The sequence below is a fragment of the Balaenoptera borealis genome (genome assembly GCF_965194805.1).
Source record: "Balaenoptera borealis genome assembly, chromosome: 6".
NCBI classification, from domain to species: domain Eukaryota; kingdom Metazoa; phylum Chordata; class Mammalia; order Artiodactyla; family Balaenopteridae; genus Balaenoptera; species Balaenoptera borealis.
This window is the reverse complement of record NC_138863.1, coordinates 78,125,675-78,153,668: the sequence shown is the minus strand read 5'-3', so window position 1 is coordinate 78,153,668 and position 27,994 is coordinate 78,125,675. Positions and strand designations below refer to the sequence as shown.

The 27,994-nt window shown below is 33.3% G+C and overlaps 1 protein-coding gene across 12 annotated transcripts in view; it reads right to left on the bottom strand.

Moving 5' to 3' along the window:
* Window positions 1-27,994, bottom strand: part of PRPF40A (pre-mRNA processing factor 40 homolog A) — a gene marked incomplete at its 5' end in the record, with an annotated part of 54,836 nt that overhangs the window by 13,540 nt on the left and 13,302 nt on the right. For 8 of the 12 annotated variants that reach the window (XM_082395724.1, XM_082395725.1, XM_082395723.1 and 5 more), the window contains 12 exons: window positions 234-342; window positions 1,398-1,562; window positions 1,925-1,989; window positions 2,485-2,593; window positions 5,066-5,437; window positions 6,098-6,122; window positions 7,717-7,770; window positions 8,004-8,124; window positions 9,503-9,613; window positions 23,334-23,350; window positions 25,169-25,199; window positions 26,389-26,469. In XM_082395724.1, the coding sequence (XP_082251850.1) occupies window positions 234-342; window positions 1,398-1,562; window positions 1,925-1,989; window positions 2,485-2,593; window positions 5,066-5,437; window positions 6,098-6,122; window positions 7,717-7,770; window positions 8,004-8,124; window positions 9,503-9,613; window positions 23,334-23,350; window positions 25,169-25,199; window positions 26,389-26,469 (1,260 nt within the window). The remainder of the gene's footprint in view (window positions 1-233; window positions 343-1,397; window positions 1,563-1,924; window positions 1,990-2,484; window positions 2,594-5,065; window positions 5,438-6,097; window positions 6,123-7,716; window positions 7,771-8,003; window positions 8,125-9,502; window positions 9,614-23,333; window positions 23,351-25,168; window positions 25,200-26,388; window positions 26,470-27,994) is intronic. The other 4 variants (XM_082395728.1, XM_082395729.1, XM_082395733.1 and 1 more) reach the window with 1 other exon arrangement.

The window sequence follows — 27,994 nt, the reverse complement described above, 5'->3', positions numbered from 1 at the left end:
GACAGCCAATTAATGACAATCTAAGTATCAGCTGCACAAATCTCTACCTACTATGTTCACATCAGTACTTATTATTATAGGAGCTGTTTTTAAATGTAACTTCTAATAAATAGATCTGTTGCACCATATAAACTAGATAAACCAACGAAAATGAACATGTTATAAAGTAACTCCTAAACAGGATGAAGAAACATCTTGTTTTATCAATAAACACTAGTAAGAGCGAATAATACCTTTTCTTTTTTTGAAAGAAAGAATAAAACATCTTCATAGATTTCAAGACGATCACGTTCTGATATTGCATTCCAGACTTCCATCTCTCCAAACATTTGCTCTGCTTTTCTATTTGTTAAAAAGATTAAATGTTACTCTATACTATACCATAAAAATGTTAAACCATTTTAATGTTATTCTAAATTTAATACCACCAAATGAACACTCTTTCCCACTCTTAAGTTCATGATTGTATTATAAGAGAAAACTTTTGTATAAATTTTGTTGATTTTGTTTCAAAAAAAGATGTGATTTCACTGGTTCAAAAAAAAAAAACTTTTGGATAATTAAGAAAAAGAACAAAACAGCTTAGGCCTTGATTTCTCCGTTAGAGATAGAGGAGATAATTCCAATTGAGCGATGTTTTGTAATTAAGACTATCTCTATTTCTCAGGGTAGCGACAGAGACTACCAAACTGCCCATGGAACTAAATTACAGACTTCAATAAACTGTAAGAAATTTAGTTAACAGATAAAATCGGACTATTGAAAGAAATGGAAGAGTTCTTCACTAAGGCTTTTCTGGAAAAGTGAGGAAAGTAAGAAAACATATAGGGAAAATGAACGTAATAGCTTATTGCAAAGATGTTAATAATTAATTACTCACAATTTTAAATAACAAAGCACTCCAAAAATAAGAATGCTATATAAATGTAAATTTTCAAAAATGCTATACATAATGAAAATAGCCTATTTCTATTCCACAAATACAAAAAAATCTGAATTCTTTTTAAAAATTTTTTTTTAACATCTGTATTGGAGTATAATTGCTTTACAATGGTGTATTAGTTTCTGCTGTATAACAAAGTGAATCAGCTATACATAAACATATATTCCCATATCTCTCCCCCTGTTGCATCTTGAATTCTTATATTAAGGACAAAGGAGTCAAGCTTTCACTTTGAAATAAAGTATTTCTCCCTTTTTTATTGTAGTCCCTAATTAATAACTCAGTAAGTCTATAAATTCCACATTTAACTACTGATTTATCTTTTACCTTATGAAACTGTCACATTCACAATCACTTAGTTTTAATGAACATCTGGATTAGTTACTGCACTTGGTAAAAAGTCTGACACAGAAACAGTACAGTAAACATACACCATAATCAGTAAAAATCTTACTTGTATCTAGTTGTGGAAGTCATTTTTTCATGATTTTCAAGAAAACGCTGAAAGGATTCCTTAGCCTCTTTGTATTTGGATCTTGCTTCTTCTTTTTCTTCTTTCTCTGTCTGGACTTTATAAGCATTAAAGGCCTGCTTTTTTTCACTCAACTTTGCTAAAGCACTAAATAGAAAAATATCGTATAAGACTAAATGAAGGTAAGATGATCAAATCTTAGTGCTTTGAAAAAACAATAAATTTCATTCACAAATTAAGAAAATGTCAGTAAGTTATTAAAGATAGCAAATAATTACAGAAAATAATTTCTACTTTAAAAATAATTCTAACATCTATAGCAGGGTGCCCAGACTATATGACAAGCCTTTTAACTTTTTTGGTTCTTATCAGACATAAAGCAACTCTATTATTGGTATCCAAAATAACAGAAGACCATGAAGTGAAAAGTTGTATTATTTTACATAATTTAAATTTTCTAGGCTTGGTTTGCTCAAGGTGGAAAGTAAATAAAAAAATCAAACTGTTACCTGTATCGTGGATCATTAATGATCATTTTCATAGCTTGCTCCCATGAAGCATTAGATGGTACCCGCTGAAAATCATTTAATGAAAAGTTAAAATTTCACACAAATATAGTAAGTCATACAACAGGGAACAAAGTATAATACTCACTGCAAACATCAACCACTTCCCTTTGCAGGAGTTTGAAAAAAGGTCTAAAAAATAATTTATTGAAGCAAGCAAATCTGTGTAATGTATCTATAGACTAAAAAGAAAAACTGAAATTTAAACAGACCATGAATACTTTCTTCCTCAGACTACTGATTAGAAGACAGAACAATTTTTATGAATAAAAAACCTTCTATTAAATACTGAGGTGGAATGTGCTGGGTAGTACCTTACACATTCTTTTTGGTTGAAAGTCAGTTTCTCAAAGTTAAAAAAAGAAAAAAGACAACTTTAGTTCATTTTCAGTCACAGCCGTTTATAAGATTAGTATTTTTAATAAAAGCATCAAGGTACAAACTGCACTGAAGGATAATTTCATTTATTAGATACTTATAATAAAAATCTCTATTATAAATACCTTTTCCTTCAATAATTCTTTAAATGCTTGCTTTGCTTCCTCCTTTGTATTCCAAGTGTATGTTTTTTTTGCTGGTTGGCTTTCTTCCTCCTCCTTTTTGGGAGTAAAACTAGAGAGAAATTTATACATTGTATTTACAATTTAAATAAACACTTGCTTTATTTAGGAAAATAATGTGTTATTATTATTTGCTGTTGAGGTAAACAAATTAAACTTATTTGACAAGTTGAATAAAGTCTCCATGAGACACATTTAATGCAACATAAAGAAATAAAAGTACTATATAGTTTTTTCCTCTAACATTCGGTTATTAAGACCTTGTACAAAGGCTAAAATAAACATTTACACTACAACACTAGTTTCACTAGCCCACAAGTTAATACTTTCAAATGGCTTATAAAACTTACTCAGCATCCTCATTTTAGTGTCTTAATAATAGGATTTGGACAAGTGTGCGTAAAATATAAAAAAGAGGGCTTCCCTGGTGGCGCAGTGGTTGAGAATCTGCCTGCTAATGCAGGGGACGCGGGTTCGAGCCCTGGTCTGGGAAGATCCCACATGCCGTGGAGCAACTGGGCCCGTGAGCCACAACTACTGAGCCTGTGCGTCTGAAGCCTGTGCTCCGCAACAAGAGAGGCCATGATCGTGAGAGGCCCGCGCACCGCGATGAAGAGTGGCCCCCGCTTGCTAGAACTAGAGAAAGCCCTCGCACAGAAATGAAGACCCAACACAGCCAAAAATAAATAAATTAATTAATTAAAAAAAAAAAAATATATATATATAAAAAAGATGTAGAGATCAATCTAAATCGGGATTGGCAAACTACAACCCATGGGTCAAATCCAGCCTGCTGCCAAGTTCTGTAAATACAGCTTTACTGGAACATGGCCCTGCTCAAGAGTTTGCATACTGACTATGGCTGACTGCATACTACCACAGCAGAATTGAGTCATTGTGACAGACTGCATCACCAACAAAACCAGAAGTATTTACTCTTTGAAGGTTTATGAAAAAGTCTGCCTAACACTGATCTCAAACAGAAAGAATTACCCAAGAACTGTCAACTGTACTTGTTTGAGGGATCTTTATGAAAAAATTGTATAATCGTAACATTTCTTCCTTTATAGAAGAGAATGCAGGAAAAGACAAATCAAAAAGCAAACCCCATCCCCCACCTTTAAGTTGAATGCATATTCTGGAATACACACTAATAAAAAATACAATTAATTCATACCCTCTGAATCAAGTAACCTTATTTTGGAATATTTATTTAAAATCATCAAAAATATTGTAAAGAGCACAGCCAAAAATTACTAGCTGTAAATGATCTATGTTCAAAGTAATTAAAATCAAGTTTATTATACTGACTCAAGCACTATAATAAGGAAACAAAAAAGGAAGCAGAAAACAGTTGTTTGTTAAAAATGTGAAAAACAAGTTATTGTGAAAAAATACAATAGGTATGAAAAGATGTAAACAATACTATTGTAGAAGGGCTAAATGTCTATCAGTAGGAGAATACTTAAATTAATGTATATATAAATAATACTATGTTGAATTATATAAATAATAATTAATATTCAACACGATAGGGTATGGATCTCTACTGATGTAGACGTCTCTGATATATTTTTAAAATTTAAAATATGCACATATTTTAAATGCACAAAAATAGGAAGAAGGATATAATTAAAATGTTAACTGTCACTCTTTTATGCCTTCAAATATACTATATAGATATCTTTTTGAACTTCTAAACATCAGAAAAAATTATAAAGCTATTTTCATACTTTGGAAAATGAACATTAAAAATAATCAAAAAAGTTTATAAAAGGGGGTAGGAAGATGAAATCAATATACTTAAATATTAAGATGGGTGATCGTGTTTGGATCTTGACATCATGATTAACACTGTTTTTAATATATGTGGATATCTTTAAAATCAAGAAGCACAGCTCAAGGTTACTTTTTATAGCTATAAAAAGCACAGCCATATGAAATATTACTAGATCATAGGGTACATACAAACTGTAAACTTAGAGATGCAGCTATTTGGCCTTATTAAAAAGTTGTACCAATTTAACCTCACTAACAGTTTTCCTATACACTGTTAAGTGTTATCTTGATTTTTGTCTACTTGATTTTTGCTTGTTTGTTCAATACTGAACTACAGCAACTTCCCTGCAGTGCTGTAGTAAGCCACATTTCAGAATGAAATAGAAAGAAAATCAGTAATTCTGATCCTGTCTTTACTTAAAATTTTATTTTATTAATCATGGGATTTTTGCATTGATTTTGATTTAAAATACTGCATTTTGATTACTAAGGTTTTTGGCACTCCTTCAAATTTGTCTCTTACCCTATCACCAGCTCTGCTTCCTAAACTTGTGTGGATTAGTTTTGCAATAGTTTGAAAGCATGACCCCACAAAAAATCTCAAAAATTATCCATTATCTAAAGGCTTATGTTTTGATTCTCAAAAAGCTTTTATTAAACACTTAATGGCCACTGACTAAACCAGCAATTTCTTATATTAATGAAGTCTGGTACTGATTTGCAGAAAACAAGTTACTAAACTTACTCAGCTACAGTTTCCTGCTTAGACATTTCTTCTCCAGTATTACTAGACACTTCAACACTTTGATCCTGAACAGCAGGGGTACTAGTAAGTTGTGCTTGTTCTTCAGTCGAAATTGTTACTGTATTTTCATTATCTACAACAGTAGCAACAATCGAAGTAACCTCAGGCTCAGGAACAACTGGAACAGTTCCACCGACAGTACTAGAAGCAGAGGTGGAAGCACTTGCATTGGCTGCAGCTGCAGCTGCTGCTGCTGCAGCAGCTGCTGCAACAACAGCAGCTGCTGCTTCTGCAGCAGCCATGGTGCTCATTGTGGTTGGAATTTCTGTTGTAGGAACTGGGGCTGTTGATGTGGTGCACTCTTCTTGTTTACTATATATTTAAAAAAGAGAAAGCTAGTCAGTTCATTATGAATAATCACAAAGCCAAATAAAGTTAGTTTTAAATTATGATAAAATCAAATGAATAAGAGAAACTAGTGTAAGGGAAAAACGGCAGTGCTGCCGAACTATTAAGCCATTCAAAAAGATTAAAACCACAGTATGAAACTGAATTACTTTGATTTAATTCAGCAAACATTCGTGATAATGTATGATAGGCACTCATGCAACAATCTGCATTTCCAAAAGTCCAATAACTGTTTTCATTTACAAAATGTCCTATCAGATTGTATTATGCCATAAAATTTGACCTATATCATTAATTTCATTTCACCTATTAAAAGGAAAACCTGAGTAAAGGAAGGGAGATATACTGATACAATACTTCATCCGTTCCCAAATTAATTCAAATCAAATTTTGGACTTTTCTGTAACAGTTTTTGTTAAGGATGCTGTCCAAATTCTAATAACTGTCTAGGAAAGCATCAAGTGTGTATCTTGAGTAAACATCTCTTTCCCTACCCGAAATCCTCTGAAGACATCAAACTATCAGGCCTACCATGTAAAATACTATTTATACAGACAGTTAAAACAAGGATGTTATAGGAGATACTAAATTTGTAAATATGTACTGATGTCCAAAACTGCTTACCTGCTTTCTTCAGCTTTGATCATTGCTATTAAAGAGAAAAAAAGAACAGTTACGTACTACATAGCTTTTTAAATACAATCAATGAAAACAGACTTTAAAAGGAGATAAAAGTTCTATACAGTAAGATTTACCACCCTTTAAAAAAAAAAAAAATCACTACATTTATAGAGCAAAGGTTCTGTAAATTCCAGGGCAGCAATTAAAGAATAAAAACAAACTTTAAATAACAGCAAGTTTTAGGAAAGCTTCTTCCAACAGTGTTACTTTCTCAAAGGCTGTTGGCTACTGCAAAAACTCCCTGAAAGTATCTGCGTAATTCTGGAATAAAATAGTATTTTCCCCAGGGATAAAACTACTTGTTTTTTGTTTTTTTTAAAGATACTAAATTCAAAATGGGGTCAAATGTATGTTATGAAATTCCAGCACATATATACTAGCATTGACAGGTAGATAGATAGTTATGCACACCAACTATTTGTAATAGGGTTATATCAGAAATGAGCTTGATATTTCTTACATAAATGAACTCAGAATCTACCTATCTACAATATTATTATTAGCCAATGCTAGTATAGAAGTATAAATTGAGCTTTAAAGATCTGCACTCAATATTTCAGCTTTCATTCTAGTTAAAATAAATTTTTCTTTAGGGGTAACAAAGATATCTCATCTATTCAGCATTATTAGGGAATGAGATGCTCCATGTAAATGATAATATAAGCTTAACTCTATGAAAATATTTTTAACACTTATCCCCTTTTAAAGGAAATCTGTTTAGTATGGCTGACAAAACATACTAAAGGGGTTATCATTACAAATTAACAAATATTTCGGATAATGACCATCCAAGCTAATGAGGTGACACAAGGAAAAGGTAAATAGACGTAAGACCACAGTGCCTTTAAGAAATTTTTATTCTCTCTTTCCTGTCAGAAGTCGTTACACGTTGCAGACTACTTTATTAGCCCCATTCTCCTATAATCTGTTGCTTCTAAGCCAATAGTTTATGACACCAGATTCTATTAGAAGAGTAAAAGAACTAAATTCTCAATTCCTACTCTGAATCCCTGCTATTTTAAGCCCTAGGTTTTATATTAGGTAGTATTTCTAGATTCTCAGGGATATTCTGAATAGTTGAGGATGTTGGAAAATTCTCCTTTTGTAAGTGAGGCATGGTATTTTATTTACTTTAATTCTCCCATAATAAACATAAAGGCTACTTTGCAATGTTGTGCTAAAATAAAATCAGCATTAAATGTAGAGTCTCACAATATATTAACAAAATTTAAAATGCTAAGAGTTCAAGGTTCTCTGCTATCTGCTGAGTTAAGTCACATATTCCATGTGTGCACCAACACTCATAGCTGTCTTTACAAATATCGTAGATGATGTCTTTGTTCAATTTTCCAATGGTAAATGAGGTTTTTTGTTTAAAAAAGAAAGTCAAAGTACAATGTTAAAAGCTACAAGCTCATTTATAATATAACCCTTAAATGAAAGGAATTCTTTGAATTAGAGATTTCTCACTGCAGATTTATCCAATTATGGTTAGTGAACATTCGTGACATACTCTTAAAATGTTAAATAATGACAGAAAATGAATTATCAAAGCAGCTCACCATGCAGGTTTGATTTTGTAATAAGACTTCCAGCAACAATGGTATTCTGGTATCCTAGTTTCAGTGGAATCAAATCAAATAAAAATCTATTTAAAATCTATAGAACTGAGTTCTAGAGCAACAAGAAAATAAGAGCCCATAAAACTGTTACACCATTTAAAACGTTCTAATCACTTAATTAAAAAATATAAGGCCTTTGAACAATCCTATTTATGAAGGACTGTTCCAATGTGAATGGCATATATACATAAAAAAGTAACATTAAAAATTATCTTTCCCTGTTTTACCTTCAAGATCTTCAAGTTCTTTAGGTTTCGCCCAGCGGGATTCTTTTGTTTGAGAATTGTAATAGTAAGGCTTTCCAGAGTCAGATTTGTACTCCTTCCAAGGGCATTTAGATAAAAGTTGCTAAAGCAAAATAAAAACCTTCAGTTAACAGTAATATACTTAGCATCTTTCATCATTCACATCACTGTTTTTACTAGATATTATCAACCCATACAATTCTAAAGCTTGCGAGATGGTAATATAAGCTACCAACTATAGGATACTTACTAACTAATGTTAAGTTATTTGAATATATTATGTTTGTCTAAGGTAATGTACCTATTAAGGGGCAAAGATAAGATTCAAAACCAGGTCTATATGAATTTCAAATCCTATGTGCTCTTGCCATTTACATCCCACCATAGGTAAAAATCACCATCCATATTTCACAAACAGGCTTCTCAAATACTAATACAAGTAGGAAAAACATAAAATTTGGGAGAAACCAAAATCTGATTTGGTTATGCTTAGATTTCAGTTTCACAAGCAATTTATTACAAACCTATGTGAACTACCTTATGTAAGGAAGCACTGTAAGTATGATATACTTAAAACCTAATATACAGAACCTGTTAGGGTGGAATGAGAATGCTACTGAAAACTCAAATTTAATCAGTGTCTTGGGCAAATATCTATGTCAGTATTGGGATAAATAAAAAATTTTATCATCTGCCAACTTCCCCTCCCAAGTACTGCTGTTCTATAATTAGTGTGGTGGCCTGGAAAATATTTTTACCTCCTCAAATTCTTAATTAAGAGGAGGAAAAAAAAGAATATGCTGCCTACTAGGAAAAACCTTCAAGTATAGCTTTGAAATGCCAGATCAGCTCTTACTTAGGACTCCAGACTTCCTTATTAAACCACAGGTAACATTGCTTACTTAGTTTATTCCTTCAATCTTATTTTCATATCTGTATATTTTGAATGGTAAAATTTACAACATAAAATGAAATATACATACTTTTGCTGGGGGGGGGATATTTTCCAAAGAGACAATTTCCCATTCTAAAAGATGGAAGTACTTGTATTTGTAATTTAACTTCATCGCCATTATCCTAGCCCCACTGGAAAAATGTTAAGAACCCAGTAGAAGATATCTGAAATCACTCAGGTTTGCTATAAAGAGGAAAACAAATAAAGGGCAAGCAGAGAGAGAGTATTCTTTTCTTCCAATTTATTCTTTAAATACGTTTCTTAAATTGATACCACCTGACAAAGGTTCCTGAGCAGGGGTAAATATCAGTAAACAAAATTGGTCTGCCTATAGAAGGGAATGAATTTTGTCTTTTTGCTGATTGGTGTGACTGTAAAAACCCTTTTCTCCTCTGAATGCCTTTGTAGCATCCTTTTCTGATATAAGTAGTAGTATTCTTTGGAAAGCCAAATACTCACCAAAATCCTAAAAAAAAAAAAAGACCCAATCTATTTAATCTCTAAATTCCAGTCCTCAAACTTTTACCTCAGCAGGAGTTTTAAGATCATCTGGTTTCTCCCAAGTAGACTGTTTTGTTTCAGTATTATAGTAGTAGGTCCTTCCATCAGGTGATTTATGTTCAGTCCACATTGATTTCTAAAGAAAAATAATTATAAAAAGATTTAAATTATTTAACAGTGCCACTGACAGTAAATATCAGTATTATTAGTTTCAAAGCAATATATGAAGAAATTAAAAGTATAAAATGGGCATACTTTTGACAGTTATTTAGAATAACTGATCAATGCAAGTAGGGAGGTAACTGAAAATAGAATATTTTTAAAGTACCTCAAAAGCAGCATGGATCAGTTCAGGTTTTAGGATCTCTCTCCATTCTACAGTCTCAGAATTATAAGGATATGACTGCTTATAACTACTACACATAAGAAAATCTTTCAGCAACACAAATCTATGCCTTGTGGATAAAAAAGAATATATGAACGAGATGCTAATGTAGTATAGGTGGATTGATCATGAGCTCAACAACTCTAACCCAAAGAATATTTACATCAAGTTGGACAAAGTTCTAAACTGACATGCCATAAAGATGCAGGCATCAAAATTAGAAAGGATGCCTTTGCATGACAATCAGAACTTAATAATCAACAAGGTGAAATTTAACAGGGATAAAATGTGAATACAAATGCCTCAACACAAGATGAGTAAGATAAAGTTTTACATGAAACTAGTTTGATACAGAATATAAATCCACTAATGGGGTCCAAAAGAACTACTAAGAAACTACCAAAAGTCGTTAGTAAGACCTCAAGTATCAACAGACATGATAGCTCAAACAAAGGTTGCTTAAGGGGCTTCCCTGGTGGTCCAGTGGTAAAGAATCTGCCTTCCAATGCAGGGGACACAGGTTCTATCTTTGGTCAGGGAACTAAGATCCCACATGCTGCAGGGCAAACTAAGCCCGCAGGCCACAACTAAAGAGCCTACATGCTGCAAACTAGAGCCCACACAGCACAACTAGAGGGAGGCCCACGCACCACAACTAGAGAGAAACCCATGCGCCACAACGAAGACCTGACGCAGCCAAAAAAATAAAGAAAATAAATAAATAAAAGGTTGGTTAAGAGTTTTATAAGGTCACCATATATACACGTGCACAAACACAAAATAATAATAATAATAATAATAAAAGGGGTTGGCAGGAACCTTTGAGAGATGATAGATGTCTATGGTCTTGGTGATAGTTTCATGGATGTGTATTTATTCCTCAAATCATCCAGTCATACACATTTAGTATGTACAGCTTTTCATATGTCAATCATACCTTAATAAAGTGGTTTTTAAAAAGCAGTTTTACACAGAATCATGAATGAATGAATTACTGGATGAGATCAAAGGTACTAAGCCCACTTCTGGGCACCAGATTTTTCAGACTAAAGTATGCTCAAAAAAGGGTTATAAAAATGATCTATACCAAATTTCTTCAAATCTAAAACAAAAGATTGTTGTACATTCCTCTAAGGAAGAAAAGGTAAAATCACTGTCAAACCATCACATTTTTTATCACTCAGATTTACGTTAAACTTTTTGAAAGGACTTATTCTTACTTATTAGACTTAGGTTTTATCCCCTATCACTCCTATGTATACATAAAAAGGAAAATAGGCAAATAAAATAATTAATCTATTCCTTAAACTTTACACTCAGACCCCTTATTGTATCCAAGTTGCTAATGTCCATTATATTTCCACACAATACCATCCATCCCCTGTTGCGTACCAAGAATCCTACTAATAATGCAGCATTTCTTAAAAGCAAAGCAAAACAAAACAAGCCATAAAATAACTGAAAACCACTGCTACTGGTTCTTAACTTTCTCCTTACCTATTTAAAACTGGCTTACCTTTCTTCCCTCCCTATCAACTTTACTGAGTAATGGAGCAGATCTACTTCTGATTTCTGCTTTGGGAATGTGGCTAAACACATGTGATTCATCGCTTTTCCTACTCTCTCACATAATCATTTTATTCCTAGCTGATAAAAGAGTGTTGTGCCATTATTTCTAGGATTTTCTTGCAAACCACTGACATTCAGTCTTCTGATGTTGGCACTTTTACTGTTCAGTTATGCACAACTAGGTGATAACTGCTGCCTGGAGAATGAAGATCATAGGACATCATGGATGATAGAATGCATTCCAGTTTCAGATGTGTTAAATGTTGAAATATGCTAATTGAAAACTATATAAGGAACATTTGCAAATTGTGGGGATGGAGAACAAGAATAGACGACTTAAGGAGGACATAAATCAATGTAATTTTAACAAAAGTAGATGAGGTAAGATGATTATTTTCTGTAATTTCTGAAAAAAGAACTAGAGTTAAGTGAAGGAATTACAGACGCCATTAGAATTCACAGAAAAGAACTTGACCAAATTTGGGTTGTTTAATACAAAATGGCCCTTCCTATAGAGATTTGTTAAGACCATTCTGTAAATAGTCTGACACGACCACTTACAGAATCTTACAGAACAGATTTCTGAATGATGTACAAGGATGATTAGATAATTCCAAAGGTGTATTTAAATTCCTTAACTTGTTCTAGTACCTCTGCAGAATATGACAACTATAATCTCTCTGGAGCAAAAATTAAGTAACTGCTGAAAAATATTTAGCTTGCTGTTATTCACCTATTTTAACATCTTATAATGAAAAAGTGGTGCAGTAAGAGACATATATGGAAGCTTCTTCAATTGTATGCATAATGCTTTATTTCATAAATTAAGTGATGTTATTAAGATAGATAAAGAGGTCTGCATTTCTTATTAAAAAAAAAATGAACTCAGTACCAATTCAGGATTGCACTAAGAAGAGATCTATAAGTTCCAAAATTATATTTAAACTTCCCAAGTCACATTTGCTAAAGGCATCAAGGAAAGAGGAAGTTCACCAGAAATAAACATATGAGATAATGGAATGAAAAAGAAAGGGACTATGTACACTTGACCAAAAACGGGAAGAGAAGTATACAAACTAGTAAAACAAATAGTAAGCAATTTAGTATTCACTATCTACTACTTTATTTGAATTTTACAACTGTACTACAAAGCAGGTAAGACCATTATCCGCATTTTACAAATTAAAAAATCAAGGCTTAGGAGGGTTAACAACTTGCTCATAGTGATTCAGGAAATAAATGATAAAATTAGAACAATTCAGTAATTTCTGCCTCTAAAAAAACACATTTTACCCACCCTGAAATACTGTTTCAAGCTTGTATTCAGGGACAGTCTAATTATCAATAAGAACAGATGAATTCTGGCCAACTACTTAGTATTAAGCCCTGTACTAATTGCTGTGCATCAATTATCAGTTAATTCTTTTAATAACCCTATGAGACAGGTACCATTTATTATCCCCACTTTATAGAAGAGAAAATGGAGCACAAGAAAGTAAAGTAACATGACCATGGTAACATAGCTAGCTTAAGTTCATTACAACATTGTCCTAGTCCAAACTAAGGTCCTACTATGGATCAAGGCTCCAACTGTTTGCATCAATAGAAATGAAATCATTTCAGACAGGAATATAAATTCTGTACAAATGTCTTAAGCAATACATCAAATTCACTTATAAAAGTCAATTTTGGAGTGGAAAAGTAATTTATCTGATAAATTTTTCACTCTTTTTCCTTAGAAATATCTGATCTGCAACATAAAGTAAAATTATAATATGTCTTGCTTCTGGCCAAAACTAATAATTAATATTTTAAAAGAAAAATTTAAGAACAAATGTATCTGAATGTTGAGTTTAAGATGAACAGTGGCATAAAGAATATATCAACAATTAACAACTGGAGAGTTATCTTCATAGTATAAAATATGACCTATGCAAGTAGTTATTAAGTACTGATAGTCATATTAGCATAGTCTATTAATAAGACTTATTTTCCTACAAAATTACTATTTTTTTTTAAACATAAGACCTCTCTAGAGCAGTAAGCAAATGCTACCTATCAAAGACTTAGACTGCCTTTGCAAAACTGGGAAAAACCTAACAAAGACAAATGTATATTCTAAATGAGCTAAAGCCAGGACATTACTTTTAACCTTAAGGTTAGTTGCTTTGGGGCACTGCAGGAGTTATTAAGATATTCATTGCTTTGGAGCCTTAGTATTACTCTGCACTTTCATCACAGATGACACCATTCCCAAAACTATTTTCTTACTGACAGACTTATTGTACTAATAAAAAACTGATGACACAAATGGCAGTTCTGGACAATAAACCAAAAGTAAACATTTTTACAAACTATAAACTGGAAGTATATATTTACAAAACAAGGGATTAAAAAATCATTGCCCTTAACATACAAAACTCTGTTACCATCAATAAGAAAAGACATTCTAATGGAAATATAAACATGGCCACTAACAGAACTCAATACAGATAACATAATTGGATGTTCAACTTCATTAGTAAATGAAGAAAGTGCACATTAAAATGAAAACGTTCTGCTCATCAGATGAATGACAAAGAGCAGCGGTATGCAATGTTAAAAGGGTGTGAAGAAAAGGGTACTCTTATGCTACTGTTGGGAATAGAATTAGTATTATTTCTCTGAAGGTCAATTTAGTAGTTCTTATCAAATCAAAAATGCAAACATAATCTCTTGATCCTGAAGTTTCACTCTACAAAATCCCATTTGTATAGCTGCAAAGACTGTACAAGGATAGTCTCTACCAGATTACTAATAGTGGTGACAAGTTAGAGATAAATCAATAACCCCCCAATGACAGTTCACTTACGGTCCATTCATACTACAAACTCTCTTATACAGGTCTATTTTTAATATAATGAAAAATGTCTAAGATGCAGCACTAAATAAAAAAAGCAAAACGCTGTAACAAATGATGTAGCAGCACAATACATACTGAAAGTATCTGAAAGGCAAAAACAAAACAAAACAAACCCCAAAAACAAAAACCTGGGTATAAGGAAAACAAACGCACATATATAATTATCAAGAGAGCAATTATCAAGAGAGCTAATATACTTTTCAGATTCAAAAAAGCTAGTCAACCATTGGGTTGTGAATTAATTCAGTACATTCAAACTCAAAATGTAAACATTTATACAATGTATAAGCTCAACTGAACAAAACTGAAAGAGAAAAAAATGACTAAATCCAAACACTAAGATAGATAGAAAAATCCCCTCACTACTCTAAAGAAGGAAAATAACCACAGACATAGAACAGATTCACAACCAATTTCAAAACTTCAAGGAAATGATTTCCTCCCAAACTACTTCATCAAAATTCACCCAGAAGAAACACGTCACACTTGAATATTCCAATTACCATAGACGCAATTGAAAGATACCTAACCAGTTGATTTTATAGTAGAACCTTATGCAACCTTTAAAGAACAGAGGATTACAATATTACTTCAGATCATAGAAAGAGATGAAAAGCTCTTTATCAGTTACAAAACTCAACAGAAAAGGTATCAAAAAAAGAAAAGCAGGCAATGTTACTTATAAATATAAATGTTAAGAATTTAAATAAAAGCCAAGAGAATCCTCAGTATATACACTCTGACAAAGTAGAATTTATTGTAGAAGTGCAAGGGTAGTTCAATATTGGGATATCTATAAAAGAAAGTATTTCTATTAACAAATTGAAAAAAGAAAACACCACATGATCACACTAATAGACTTGGTACGATCAAATTACGTCCTGAATATCACGACAATTCATAAGTCTTCAAAAAATAAAAACAAAAAATCCTCAAATAATACAATAATAAAGAGAAAAACATTTAAATGATAGTTTAGCAAAGACCAATAAAAATTATTCTAAAGCCACTTCCATTAAAATCATGACCAAAACATAAGTCTGCAATCACTATAATTCGACAAATACACTATGGCAATAAAATTAATGACTGGTATTAAGATTGGGAATGAGGGGACTTCCCTGGTGACGCAGTGGTTGGGGGTCCGCCTGCCAGTGCAGGGGACATGGGTTCGAGCCCTGATCTGGGAGGATCCCACATGCCACGGAGCAACTGAGCCCGTGTGCTGCAGCTGCTGAGACTGCTCTAGAGCCCACAAGCCACGACTGCTGAGCCCACGTGCCGTGGCTGCTGGGGCCCGCGCGCCTAGAGCCACTGCTCCGCAGCGGGAGAGGCCACCCAATGGGAAGCCCGCGCACCGCAGGGAGGAGTGGCCCCTGCTCGCCGCAACTGGGGAGGGCCTGAGCGCAGCAGCGAAGACCCAACGCAGGCAAATAAATAAATAAATATTAAAAAAAAAAAAAAAAAGATTGGGAATGAGATAAATTCTCTTGTCTTTACTGCTAAAGACTCAAATAAAAAAAACCCCAACAACTAATCATCCAGTGCCTCTGGTAATCTAGCTGACTATAAAAGATAAACATACAAAAATTTTTGAATGACAATAACTAACTTGTAATAAAAATGGGAAAAATATTCTATTTACAATATAACAAGTTTTTACAAGGTAAAAAGAAATCAAAATAACTATAATAACTATCTGTCCCACCTAAATAGAAAGAGGGGTTGTATACTGATAAAGAGTTAACAGATAAAGAAATTATCCTCAACATATATGCATTTATTTGCAACTGAGCCTTGAAATACAGAGCAAAAACAGAAAAATATGGGAGAAAAAGATGACCCACTCTTCAAGTTAAAGATTTTAATATACCCCTCTCCTTATATGAAAGGTATGCCAAGATACAGAAAAACAAAATAACTTTAAATTATCAGCACAAAAAACTCCTAAAATTGGGGCTTCCCTGGTGGCACAGTGGTTGAGAATCTGCCTTCCAATGCAGGGGACACGGGTTCGAGCCCTGGTCTGGGAAGATCCCACATGCCGCGGAGCAACTAGGCCCGTGAGCCACAATTGCTGAGCCTGCGCGTCTGGAGCCTGTGCTCCGCAACAAGAGAGGCCACGATAGTGAGAGGCCCGCGCGCCGCGATGAAGAGTGGCCCCCACTTGCCGCAACTAGAGAAAGCCCTCTCACAGAAACGAAGACCCAACACAGCCATAAATAAATAAATAAATAAAATTAAAAAAAAAAAAATCCTAAAATTGGTCTTGACATAGAACATAAAGGAAGCTTTAATAAACTGCAAAGAATCAACATCTTATAGACTGTGCTTTCTGATCATAATGCAAAAAGGTATACCTTATAAAAAAATAAGTCTCTCAAAGGCATGATCAATGAAAGAAACAATTGATAGGATGGACTTAATTAAAATTAAAAACCTCTGCTCTGCCAAATGCAGTTAAAAGAACGCAAAAAGCCACAAACAGAAATTATTTGCAAAAGACACATCTGTTAAAGTACTGTTAACCAAAATATATAAAAACTCTTTAAACTTATCATTAAGAAAAATGAGTAGGGACTTCCCTGGTGGTGCAGTGGATAAGGGTCCGCCTGCCAATGCAGGGAACTCGGGTTCAATCCCTGGTCTGGGAGGATCCCACATGCCAGAGAGCAACTAGGCCCATGCACCACAACTGCTGAGCCTGCGCTCTAGACCCCGTGAGCCACAACTACTGAAGCCTGTGTGCCTTGAGGCGGTGCTCCGCAACAGGAGAAGCCACTGCAAGGAGAGGTCCGCACACTGCAATGAAGAGTAGCCCCCGCTCGACACAACTAGAGAAAGCCTGCGCGCAGCAACAAATACCCAACGCTGCCAAAAATAAATAAAATTAAATCTGTAAAAAGAGTAAAAAATCTGGGCACCTCAACAAAAAAAGACATAGATACAAGTAAGCATATGAAAAGATGCTCAACATCATACACTATTACAGAGTTGCAAATTAAAATGAGATGCACCACACACCTATTAAAACGCAAAAAAATCTACAACAGCAACAATATCAAATGTTAGTGAGGATGTGAAGCGACAGGAACTCTCATTCATTGCTGGTGGGAAGTCAAAATGGTACAGCCACTTTGGAAGACAGTTTGGTAGTTTCTTACAAAAGTAAATATACTATTACTATATGATCAAGCAATCGTGCTCCTTTATGTTTACCCAAATGCGTTGAAAACTTAAGTCCACACAAAAACCTGTACGTTTTTAGCAGCTTTAGTCATAATTGCTAAAACCTAAAAGCAACCAAAATGTCTTTTAGTAGCTGAATGGATAAACAAACTGTGGCATGTCCAGACAACAAAATATTATTCACCTCTATTATAATTATTTTGTTATTCAGTGCTAAAAAGAAATGAGCTATCAAAGAAAAGAAATGGAGGAAAATTAAGTGAATGAAGCCAATCTGAAAGAGTCACATACTGTATGATTCTAACTATATGACATCAGGAAAAGGTAAAACTATGGAGACAGTAAAAAGACCAGTGGCTGCAGGGGTTGTGGGTGGAGATGGGGAGAGGGACGAAGAGACAGAGCACAGAGGACTTTTCGTGCAGTGAAGCTATTCTGTATGACACTATCATGAGGGATACACGTCACTAAACATTTGTCAAACTCATAGAATGCATAACACCAAGAGTGAACACTAATGCAAACTGGACTTTGGGTGATAATGATGTGTCAATGTATGTTCATCAACTGTAGTAAATGTACCACTCTGGGGAGAGATGCTGATAGAAGGGAATGCTGTATGTATGTGGGATAGGGGGTATTGGGAACTCTCTACTTTGCACTCAATCTAAAATTTCTCTAAAAAAAAAAAAAAAAAAAAATTCAATTCGGAAAAAAAAAAAAAATCTGACATCTGGAAACCAAAAAAACCAACCACTTAATACCTAATAAAAAAAGAAATCAAATGAGGAAAAAAGAAAACAAGATATTGAGAGCTGAATGACAACAAAAATTCTTTATGTCAAAACTTAAGGGACTCCCCTGGGGGCGCCATGGTTAAGAATCTGCCTGCTGGGACTTCCCTGGTGGAGCAGTGGTTAAGAATCCGCCTAGCAATGCAGGGGACACAGGTTCGATCCCTGGTCCAAGAAGATCCCACATGCCACAGAGCAACTAAGCCCGTGCGCCACAACTACTGAAGCCCGTGCACCTAGAGCCTGTGCTCCTCAGCAAGAGAAGCCACCACAATGAGAAGCCCACGCACCGCAACGAAGAGGAGCCCCTGCTCGCCGCAACTAGAGAAAGCCTGCACGCAGCAACAAAGACCCAACAGAGCCATACATACATAAATAAGTTTATTAAAAAAAAACAAAAAACTTAAGCAGCACAGTTAAGGATGTCTGAAAACCAGTGAGCTAAGGACTCAAGATGCTAGAAAAAGAGCAAGAGAGTAAGTAATCAAGAAAGACAGAGAAAGACAAATACTGTATGATATCACTTACGTGTGGAATCTAAAAAATACAACTAGTGAATATAACAAAGAAGAAGAAGACTCACAGATACAGAGAACAAACTGGTGGTTACCAACGGGGAGAGGGAAAGGGTGCGGGTCAATACAGGTGTAGGGGATTAAGAGGTACAAACTGTTTCGTATAAAATAAACTACAAAGATATATTGTACAACATGGGGAATATAGCCAATATTTTACAATAACTATAAATGGAGTATAAATTTTAAAAATTGTAAATCACTATATTGCACACCTGTAACTTATATATTATTATACAGCAACTATACTTTAATTAAAAACAAAAAGTGTTAGGTCCGGTCAGTTTTTAGTTGTGTTCTATCAAGCATTAAGAAATAAGTTATTTATTAAGTTGTTCTAAGGACCAGAAAAGAGAGATTATTCTCCAGAAACAAGCAACCTAGAAAAGATACTAGCAAACTAAATTCAGAAGAAATTAAACACACGTGTATGCACATATACATACCGCTAAATACACATAATGAATAACTAGGGTTCATGTTAGTGATGTAAAGATGGCAATGTCAGAAAACTTATCCATGTACTTTCACATTAACAGAGTAGAAAAGAAATATCATATGATCATCTTAGTTGACATGGAAAAAAACATTGAAGAATTTAAAAAATAAGTACATATTGAATACTATTAGCAGACCAGGAATAGAAGAAAGCTTCAACTTAACACAGATTGCATACCAAAAAACTATAGTAAACATCATATTTAATGGAGAAATTTTAAACTTATTCCCTTTAGGAGAGGAAAGAAGACAAGATGCCAGTTTACCACTGCTACCACTCACCACAGCACTAGAGGTTCTTCCTGAAACAATAATAGTAGACACAAATATGAGGACCAGAAGAGGAGGAGCCAAAACTGTCATTTGAGGGTAGTAGTATTACACAGAAAACTCACTAAGCAACAAGAGTTCAGCAAGCCTGCTGGATAAGCACATAGAAAAATGATAACATAAAGCACAACAAATTCAAAATGGCTCCAAATCTTATACAGTATCTGTAATCTAACAGAATGAAGAATGCACAAGCCTTTAATGGAGAACATTTAAAACTCTATCATAAAACAGACTTAAAAGAAGACCGAACTACAGCAGTTGGCCCTCCATATCAGTGAATTCAACCAACCACAGATTGAAAATATTTTAAAAATTCCAGAAATCTCCAAAAAGCAAAACTTGAATTTGCTGTAATCTGGCAACTTTACACATTTACATGGTTTTATTGCACTTAGCTTTATTGTGTTTCGCAGATTATTGCCTTTTAAAAAAACTGAATGTTTGTGGAAACACTCTGTGGAGCAAGTCTATTAGCGCCACTTTTCCAACAGCATTTGCTCATTTTGTGCCTCTGTGCTACGTTTTGGTTACCGTTACAATATTTCAAACTTCTTCATTATCATATTTGTTATAGTGATCTGTAATCAGTAATCTTTAGATTATGACTCGCTAAAGGCTCAGATGGTTAGCATTTTCTCACAATAAAGTATTTTTAAATTAAGGTATATACATTGCTTTTTTAAACATAATGCTATTGCACACTTAATAGACTACAGTGTAGTGTAAACATAACTTTAATATGCACTGGGAAACCAAAAAATTCGTGACTGACATTCACTTTATTGCAGTGGTGTGGAACTGAGCCAATAACTGAGGTAGGCCTGTAGTAAGCACCTCAACCTGCAGAGCACTGGCAGCAGGTGCTATGCAGAAAAAGCTATTTCTGTTTAGAAAGCCTGTCAGAATGACTGATTAGAGAGATCCAAACAGTCAATTTCTTCTAATAAATGTCAAGGCAACTAATACCTGAATTTTTGACTCCAGAAGGCAAAAAGAATGGCGAGGACAGCAGAGGAAACCTAGGGAAGTGGCTCTCTTGGATCTGCTTGACCACAGATTAAATACACAGGAATTTCTCTTGCCAGGTACATATTCATAGCCTGAATTACACAGAATGTTCATTAGAGTTCTGGTTAGAACCATGTTTTGCTATCCTTAAACCACCACTCATTGTAAGGGAGTCTAAAAGGAAGTTAAAGTAATTCTGAACTAGTTCCTCATGTTTAGGAATAGAAAGCAAGTGGGACTACATCAAACTGAAAAGCTTCCACACAGTAAACAGAGTGAAAATAGAACCTCTGGAATGGAAGAAAATATTTGCAAACCATATATCTGATAAGGGGTTAATATCCACAATATATAAGAAACTCCTACAAATCAACAGCAAAATACCACAAATAATCCAATTAAAGAATGGGCAAAAAAGATATACAAATGGCCAACAGGTATATAAAAAGATACTCAACATCACTGATCATCAGAGAAACGTAAATCAAAACCATAATGAGACTTCACCTCACACTTGTCAGGATGGCCATTATCAAAAAACCAAGAAATAACAAATGTTGGCAAGGATGTGTAGAAATTGGAACCCTCCTACACTGTTGGTGGGAATGTAAATTGTATAGCCACTATGGAAAATAGTATGTAAGTTCCTATAAAAAGTTCATTGAAGCATCATTTTTAATAGCTAAGATATGGAAATAACCTAAGTGTACATGGATGAATGAATAGATAAAGAAGATATATATAAAATGCACATACACACAAGGAAAACTATTCAGCCATAAAAAAAGAATGAATGAAATCTTGCCATTTGCAACAGCACGGATGGACCTTGAAGGCATTATGCTAAGTGAAATAAGCCAGAGAGAGAAAGACAAGTATTGTATGATCTCACTTACATGTAGATTCTCAAAAACGAAACAAAAAAACCAAGTTCATAGAAACAGAGAACAGACTGATGATTGCCATAGGGGAGGATGCTTTGGGGGTGTGGGAGAAATGGGTGAAGAGGGTCAAAATCTACAAACTTTTAGCTATAAAATAAGTAGGTCATGAGGGATAAAATGTACAGCATGGTGACTATAGTTAATAATACTGTATTACATCTTTGCAGAGTAAAGTCCTCCTCACACACATGCACACAAAATTTTGTTACTATGTGTGGTGATGGGTTAACTACTTATTTTTGGTAAGCATTTTGTAATGTATACAAATACTGAACCATTGCATTATACACCTGATACTAATATAATACTGTATGCCAATTATAAAATAAGGATGAAGATCAAGAAAAAAAGAAAAAACACACAAAAAAAAAGCTACACAAAAAAATTTCATAAGCTTTTCCCAATATATACGTGTCTTAGGACATATATCGAAGTAAGCACCTACTGGGGAGGGTGGACTGGAGTAAAGGGAAAAAGAATAAAGGGAAGAATAAAGGAAAAAAAATGAGGGAACCGCCATGGATCAATAATAATGACCAAAGCCTGAAAAGCACAAGTAACTGAAATTTGTGTACCTGAAACCAAAAAAGAATAAAACAACAGCAAGTTTTCAAATAAATACACAATATTTTTGGATGGGAAAGTTTACTTGAAAAGTATAAATATGTCAGTTCTCTTAAAATGGAAAGAAATAAATTAATCCCAGATAAAAACACAATTTTTGCCTTTTGAGCATGTCTGTGTGTGTATTTAAAGACTGCTTTTGGTGGGGGACAGGGAAATTCATATGCTAATATCTGAAAATAGCAAAGAACATAATGAAAAGAGAAACCATGAAAGACTTGTCTTATTAAATATTAAATCTACTCTAATCAGAAAAAGGTGTAATATTGAATTAGAAATAGAGTGGAAAAGAAAACCCAGAAATGGATGTCAGAATATGTGAGAACTTAATATATGACAAAAAAGATATTTCAATTAAGTGAGGAAAAAAAATAGTTTGACAGACAACTGACAAAACCAAAATATTAATCATGGTGGTTCCCTCATGGTAGAAAAACTTAGGGTAATTTACTTTCTTCTTTTTAACTTAAGTCTGCTTCATTTTCCTCCCAGTGAGCCCATATTATTTAACTAAGCAGGAAAAACATGAAGCTATTATTAGTCAAAAACAAAAAAAGACACTCATAATGGAAGAATACCAAATGGATATTTTATAACCATTCAATTTTAAAGCAAAAGATAAAAGTTTAAAATACTTAAATACAGGTCACAATTAAAAGTCTTTCACCCCAAATTTAAAATACTAACATACTTAAAAATTAATTCACAGATTTCTGCATTTTCTCAACCATATGAGAATAACAGCTACCTCTCAGGACTACTGTTTTGATGAAATGAGATTACACACATAAACTCTTCACTGAGCTTTAAGGAATTAAAAAAAAAAAACACAAAACCTTGGTGATTCCCATATCTCTGATTAAGTCCCACAAAAATTAGATTTTAAAATAAATCATTCAAACAAATTTTCAACCTTTGGCATAGAAAATAAAGGAAAAGGGTTCAACTTAGTAGATAATCTTCAAAACAGAAATAAGCATCAACGTAGTAGGCTAAAGAAGCATAATGAAATAAATATATTCTAAAGGTACTTACTGCACCGGATGTTGTACCTAAAAAAAAAATTTTTTGGAACAGTATTACAATGTGATAAATCATGCTCTCCTTGAGTTAACAGTGTTAAAATATTTATTCATACTATTTTTTCCTCCTCATCCCATCACACTAAATATCCTAAGACTGTCCCATATCACCTATGTATTTGCTCTCTTTCCCACAAGAAAAACATCGATAGTGCAAAGCACTTTCAGAATTAAGTTGGCACTTTGAACTTTCAATCTGCAAACTCACTTGGGAGCTGTCTGAGAAGTATTCACACCCTTGCCTTTTGTTTCTCCTTTTCTTGCTAAATAGGTGTTTATCTTAACTAATTTCTGTTTCTCTGCTATACTGCTGAAGTACAGTAATGTGTCAGAACTCTGATTCTATGCTTTAGATTTCTAACAAGTTTAATTATCTAGGTTCCAAACATGTGCTGTACAATACAGAATCCTTTAGCCACCACATATCCCTGTTTAAACTAACATCTAAATTAATTAAGATTAAACAAAATTTTAAAATTCAGTTCCTCCTTTGCACTAGCCACATTTCAATAATTACAATAATTACATGTGGCTGTGTTTACAGTATACAACATTACAGATTACAGAACATTTCTACACTTACAGAAAGTTCTATTAGATGGTACTGTCCTAAACTACTATCAAAGCCATCTTAAGACATAAGGGGAAATCCCTATTAGTCACAAAGTTCATATGAATAATCTTTAACTTAGGAAACTAGTAGCTTAAAACTATATGTAAAAAAACCAAGAGACTGTAAAAAGGAAACAAAACTAAGTACATATATGCTGAGAGCAATCAAAAAAAAAGCTAGTATGGAACATCAATAATAGAGTCAAAGCATTTAAAAGTAACTAAAAAAACTTTAAGGTAATTTTCCAGGATTATTTAGGGTAATAGTAATCACCTCTAAATATCTAAATAGGCTAAAATACTATTCTAAGGTATTGATATATCGGAACAACATTACAGCTTAAATAATGAAATCTGTGAAACATCTTAAAAAGATCAATTATGGCCCATATAAACCTCCAGGAAAGCACATAGTGCATTTTAAACATATTTCGACCCATAATGTTCAAAAGAAAAAATGTTTTGGCATAATCATGGGACAAAGTTCACCATCTGGAATACTAAATTACATGGAACATTACTTACTCTTGTATAACTGAAGCATTATTATATGTTAAAGTCACACTAGTCATAATAAACACTTACTGGTAACCAGCTGAAAAAAAAATATTATCACAGGGCTTACAAACTGCAATGACTATAAGGACCAAGCAGGTACCAGAAAAATGACTGAAGTAGTCCAGAAGGCTGAGAGCACACGCTCGATATCTGAAGTATGGAGTTGCTACCCATTCCACAATGTTTGCTGAGTACAAATATGGACTCAACCAGAATTTTCCATTCAAATATTCTTTGAGTATCTACTGTGTTGAGAAAGACCATTGTAAATAATAAAAGTTCAGATCATCCAACTTTTCAAGATAAATTCAATTTTTGTATAGAATGATAAATTCAATTTTTATGTAAGCCTGCAGACTTTAAATGTTAGCAACTAATTATAAAATTTAAAAACATCACGTGGGCCAAAGTATATCTGAAGACCAAATCTGGTCTCAGAACTCCTAATCTAAAATTATGATAATTTCTTATGGATTTCCATTTTCCATTGCTTAAAAAAAAATAAAAAATCAGGAGCTGATTATAGTGCCCAAGAGACACTGTTTTATTCCTCACTATAATACGGTTGCTACTGTCCAAATTAAGTCTAACATATATCTCTATAAATGGTATACATACCTGCTGCTACATCCATATTATTTACTCCTGGCTGTAAGAATAAAAATGAAATTAGTAACATTCACCTTGCTTAAACCGTATTTTATATACGATTCTCTTAAAGCATAGTCAATCAGTCCCCTCTATGTATCAATTCTCTAGCCGCTGACTCAAAGATTCTTGGTTAAGTTTTAGCGATCTCAGTTCCCTGAGCTTGTTATAAATTGTAAAAAAAATAAAAAATAAAAATAAAAATTGCAGTAATCTGGGCCTACTGAAGCACTTTAATCTTAAGTGCTCTATTTATATAATTATCAGTTATATAAAGATCCACAACCCTTTACCCACAATTCTAAGATCCAAAAACCTCTGAAAAACAAGCTTTTTTTTTTTTTTTTTAAGTTTGGCACCAAAACTCATCAGTGGCAAAACCTATCCTGAATGACATGAACTGTTTACAGTCTTATTTATCCCACATGAGAATGAGTATCTTTAAGTTCTGCTTTAGAAATATTGTGTTAGAAATTAAAGTGCACGGCCCAAGATCCCGTGGGAAATTTTTACATAATTATTATATACTATATGCAATGTATTACTTTATAATATAAAAAAAATTTTGAAATGTATCTGGCCCTAGGGGTTTTGGATACGACACTGCAAACCTACCCCAGTGGAGTATGCCACATCTGTTCATTATAACTAACTAATAAATAAGTCATGCTAATTTGAATATCATAATGATTTCTATATTGCTATACCACCCAATAAGGGTGATAAGAGTAATCAAAGATTTTCTAAGTAATGTGCCACAGCTGAAGTCTCATGAAATGTGGATTTCAAATGAAATCTTCTCATTTCTAAATTTAGGATCTAGTATTAAATCACATTCTATCAATTTTTAATTAGTATACGGTAAAGCAAATGTCTGCTCTTTAAGATTAGAATGCTACAAGAGCAATAAAATGCTTCTGGCTAACAAATTATGCTTTTTAGAATTCTAGACTTGTTTAATGTAGAATTAATTTAATAACTAAGGATGTACAACAATTATAATATAAATATAGGAAAAAATGTAAATGCCTGGATTCAAGAAACTAAAAATAAAAGTCCATGTAATTCCCATCGTGTAGTACTTGCGAGGCACTTAAAAAGCTAACATCATTGCCTACAAAATACGTATGTTATCTCATAGACAAAAGAAATCAAAACATCACAGAAAACAGTTACTTTCACAAGATTACCGGTAAGGCAGGCTGCATGGAAGCCTGAGACATATGAGACATCATCATTCCAGGCATTACTGAAGACATCATTCCAGGCATCTAGAACAAAAGTAAAAAAAGATTACTACATAAGACCAAAGCACCTAATAGGATTTTAAGAATCTATCTGGTTATTAAAACTAATATGTACAACTTAGGATTAAAACCCAGTGAATACTATATACTACATGAATAGTATGCTTAGTAAGCGCTTGTTGAATGAATGAAGTATTTTTTTTAATGATCTACTTTAATACTTATGTCATTATTTATATGTATTGTCATAATTATTTTAACAAATACATTTAAAAGTTTAGACTATTATGTTATTTGTAACTTAAAATTTATGAATATTAATTTCCTTTTAATTTTAACTCAACACCCATGTTTTTCTCTCTTCTTGGGAGCAAGGCAAAAAAAATTTTTCAGCGTTTCTCACCTTTGATTTTTAATATCTGATTAAATAATTTTCATAGCCATCTGGTCTTTTTAAAACTTCTGGCTCAAAGGTGCTTATAATTCAGTGACTTTAAACAAATACATAAAAAACAGACTTTTCTAACTCAAATCATCTATGCTCTCTCTTATAAAGAAAAACTTAATAAAGCACATACACACATGCATATCTGAGGAAAGAATATATTAATTTGGGGGCTTAAACTCATCTACCAATAACTGTTATCCAAATCTATGAATCAATCTTCACTACTTAGTATGAATAAAAATCATGAAGATTAACATAAATTTCCAAAGGATTCTGACGCAATGTTCACATATATTTGTATAATCTCACATCATAACTTTAATCTTAATATGAACGAATTTAAGGAAAACATGAAGGGAGATACAATTATACAAAACAATCATAGGTACTGGAACAAGGTAACCAGTTATTCAACAGTTTTAAATTAAATGAACAATCTGAGAAATAGGAACAACAAAAAAGAAATAAGCATATTGGTCAACAGGAATATATAAAGCCTACTAAAGGTAGAAAACACTTGAACACTGACGTTTATTACTTGTGAAAGTCAACTCATGAAGCAAAACCGGCTAAATTATCATTAAAATGAAGTAGTATGGTACTAATGGATGAAAAAAACAAAAAAGCCTTTTTGTTCCACAAAACATTCAATAAACTGTTTAAACATCACTGAACAAGAACTTGACTAGAAGTGTGACTAGAATCTGAAATACAGGTCAAATAAGTTTAAAAAAACAAAGTACAGAATTTGAAAACAAAGCAGTGACAAGCCTCTACAACTCAAACTAACAGAATGAGAACTAGGCTTTTTCCCCTTCTCCCCTCAACAGATACACCCTCACAATTCTGCTTTAGGCTAACAGCAAATATGTTTGAATTCTTTTAAGAACTAAGTAATTATGGGGAGAAGCATGGTGGGCAACAGAGAGAAATGGCCTGCTATTAAAATGGTCTGCATATAAAATCAAAAGCTAATAACATGTCCAAAACCTAGACTTCTAATCTAAATGGAGAACCTGAAATTTGAAAACTTAAGAGAAAAATGAATCAAAGTATTTTCTCATAAGAATTAAAGACTGTGGGGGGAGGGATAAACTGGCA